Below are 3443 nucleotides of genomic sequence, written 5' to 3'. Positions count from 1 at the left end.
GGAGGTCGGCCAGCCCGGGGGAAGCGGGGGAGGGGCTGTGGTTTGAATCTAGCCTCGGCCCGGGCCCCGGGGTCCTCGCCAGGCCCCCACCCCACCCCCAAAGGTCTGGGCAGGTGGGGGAGGAGAATGTCCTGCCCCCTGACCCGCCACCAGGAGCTCACAGCCTCTCCCACCAGGACGCTGGCCCCGTGGCCGTTGGTTCCACCAGGACTCAGTTCCCAGCCAAGCCTGGGAGGCCTAGGATGCCTGCTTCCCTGACGGTTTCTGATCCTGCTCGGCTGTGGGACTGGCGTTTGCTGAACTCTGGTCCTGCGCTTCACAAAAGGAGCCTCAGACTCCGCCACGGGGACTGCAGCCTCTGATACGCACTAAATATCGAGTGATGACAACATCCTGGGCACAGCCACTTCTGTCTGAGATTCCAAGGTTCTGGGGCGAGGTCCCTTCAAGCTCTCCTGCCTCCATCAGAGGCAGAGGCGGGGAGGCCTAGAGACAGCTGAGCTCACCAAGTCCAACCTCACTCCTCATCATCACCCCACCCCCATCTAACCCAAGACAGGCCATCTAGGGAGGCCTCTGCCTGCCCCAGGCACAGCCTAAGTGACCCCTGCCTCATCACCATCCCTGTTCCAGCCCCATTTTGGCCGCCACATGCCCTTGGCCACGCAGGACAAGCCCGTCCCACTTGCCGTTCAGTCTTGGGGGCAGACACATCTTTGTTCCCCGAAGTTCAGTCAAGATGGGGCAGGATGCCGGGAAAGGAAGTGGGCTGAATGCCCTGTGAGTGATGCCAAGACATGCCAACCTGTTGCTAGACTTGAGTTCACTCGGCTAAACCGTCGGTGCTCGGAGCCTCCTCCTTCCCTAGGCTGTCACATTTTTTTCTTCTAATTCTTACCAAAGTCCAGGCTTGCTGCCCCTCCCCCAGAGGAGCCAGGTGTGTGAGCTACCCGTTGGCTCCCCTGCCTCTACACCTCCTCTGCCGCCTAAAGCTGAACACCAAGTCGAAGCCCCTCAGGGCTGCCCTTCCTCCTGGCAACTCGGACTCCCTGACCCCTCCTCCCGGTTTGGTCCTCAGATGCCTAGCTTTCTCCCATAGCCATGTTCTGGCCTGAGCTGAGAGCCCACGCCTGCCTACGTGTGCCCCTGTCTAAGGTAAGATCCATCTACTCATCAGGGAAACAGGCCTGATGGAGAAGCAGGAAACCACTTCAGGACAAATGCCCAGATGCCAACATCCTCTTCAAATTTTGAAACTAAGCCTTGAACGTAGCAAGAAGGGTGGGAGAGCCGAAACCGGTTTGGCTCGGTGGATGGAGCGTCGGCCTGCGGACTGAGGGGTCCCGGGTTCGATTCCGGTCAGGGCAGGGAAACAGGCCTGATGGAGAAGCAGGAAACCACTTCAGGACAAATGCCCAGATGCCAACATCCTCTTCAAATTTTGAAACTAAGCCTTGAACGTAGCAAGAAGGGTGGGAGAGAGACATCATGAAGAACTCCCTGATGATAAGACATCAGGGAAGGTTGGGTCTGCTCAGAGATGGAAGGGTGGGGTAGGGGGTAGGGGAACGAGATGACCTGCAGTCGGTGGGAATTACATTCAGGGCATAAGATTCCTGGGGAAGGGACTCCTGTTTAAAGAAGAAAAGAACACAAAAATGTTTTCAAAACCTGAATATTCCCCCTCAAAAAATTCCTTCCCCAAAGCCAAACCTTGGCACAGGTCTGGAGAGGGAGTGATAGGAATTAGGCAACCAGCGGGGAGAGAACAGGGCATAAGAGTCTCCTGAAAATGGGAGAGTCCTGCCTAAGAGAAAAGGACGCAAAATAAAACTCCTGGGTAGCCCCCCTCCAAAAAAAATCCTCCCCAAAGCCAAACTCCGCCATGGGTTTGGGGTTGGGGTGGAGGCGGGTGACTCACCTGGGCCGGCTGGCCAGCCCCGGAGGGGGCGGAGTCGCCATGGAGGTGGGAGCAGAGGGAGCTGAGAAGGCACACGGGGTCCACGGTCCAGCCGCCAACCTGTGTGTGCGAAGCGGGGGACACCCCATTAGGGGGAGCGGGCAGGAGCCGCTGGGGGGCTGTGACGGGGCAGGAAGGGGCGTTCTCTCCCCCGGCAGAGGGCCCCTGCAGCATGACTAGTCCCTTACGGAGGGGAGGCGGGGTCTCTCAGAGCCCTTGGTCTGTTTCTGCACGTCTCCCTCCTGTCAGGCGTGGGGCTCCCTAAGCCAGGGGAGAAGTTTCCCCATCAGCTACTCCTGAGGTCCTTCTCTTCACTTCTCGAGCGCCTCCTCGCACACTCCGCCAGGGAGCTGCTCCCCACTTCTCCCCTCCTCCAGCTCTTTGTTCCCTCCTCACTGAGGGTGTCACTTCCTACCTCACAGAGATGAGAACCAGGGGCAGGGGGCCTCGACCAGCGCCCACTGTGCCCCTTTCCCCGCCCCGGCTTTCTCCCCGGCCTTCTCAGAGGGATCGACTCTTGGCCTCGACCAGCGCCCACTGTGCCCCTTTCCCCGCCCTGGCTTTCTCGGCCTTCTCAGAGGGATCAACTCCTCCCACCTCAAGGCCACAGCACACCTAAGGCTCAAAGCCCATCCCCTTCTGATTCCCATGGCCCTCTCCCCCTCCACGTCTTCAAATTCTCCCATCTTCATTCATTCCACAAATATTTACTGAGCCAGCACTCCGCGGAGACACTGAGCACTCCATGGCCAGCGAACCGGCCGTAGGTCCCGCCCACTTACACTCGGGGAGGGAATGAATGAGTTGATGAATAAAGGGATGAATTTGAGAGTGAATGGCTGCGCTTTGATTCATTTCCTACGTATTTACTGAGTGCCTCCTCACTGCCAAAGAACATGCCAGACACGGTTGAGGCCCTCAAACTCACCCACATCTTCTCTCACAGGCCTGCTGCCCCTTGTGGCCACCACCTTGGCTGTCTTCGCCTTTTTCTGGCTGAACCTCCCCAGACAGGTCTGCAGCCAAGGATCCTGCCCTTCACCACCTCCCATCTCCTCTGAAACTGGCCATGAGCTCACCACACCTGGAGACATGAGCTCTCAATCCCCTCAGGACCCAAGTATCCTGGCCGGTCCCAGTGGCCATTTCTCTCCCCATCCCCTGACTTCGGAAGTGCAGGGGGCCCTCCTGCTGGGCCTGTCTCCTCTCCCTCAGGTGCAGAACTGTTCCTGGCCCCCCTTCCCCAACTGCCATGGCCTCTTCACTCTCAGGCCCCATCCTGCCTGGGTGGCCAGGCTATGCACCAGGTCCCACTTCCATTCTGACTCGGTCGTGCTCAACCCTGCTCCTGAAGCTGTGGGCCCTGCAGAGCCTTGAGCTGTGCACAGTGTTTAACAGACATCCTGTGAACACCCTACCCGCTCCTCAAACTCTTCTCTCTGTTCCTGCCCCCACCCCACCCCCAATTCCCCTCCCAATTCTC

The 3443-nt window shown here is 58.8% G+C and overlaps 1 protein-coding gene across 1 annotated transcript in view; it reads right to left on the bottom strand.

The window, feature by feature from the left end:
• Positions 1-2149, bottom strand: part of SRCIN1 (SRC kinase signaling inhibitor 1) — a 37274-nt gene extending 35125 nt beyond the window's left edge. The window contains exon 1 of the mRNA XM_014536223.1: positions 1922-2149. Within this exon, the coding sequence (XP_014391709.1) occupies positions 1922-2134 (213 nt within the window). The 5' untranslated portion in view covers positions 2135-2149. The remainder of the gene's footprint in view (positions 1-1921) is intronic.
• Positions 2150-3443: the final 1294 nt, after the last annotated feature.

This window comes from Myotis brandtii, unplaced genomic scaffold, assembly GCF_000412655.1.
Source record: "Myotis brandtii unplaced genomic scaffold, ASM41265v1 scaffold157, whole genome shotgun sequence".
NCBI lineage: Eukaryota > Metazoa > Chordata > Mammalia > Chiroptera > Vespertilionidae > Myotis > Myotis brandtii.
The sequence above is the reverse complement of the archived record's forward strand: the minus strand, read 5'-3'. Positions and strand labels throughout refer to the sequence as shown.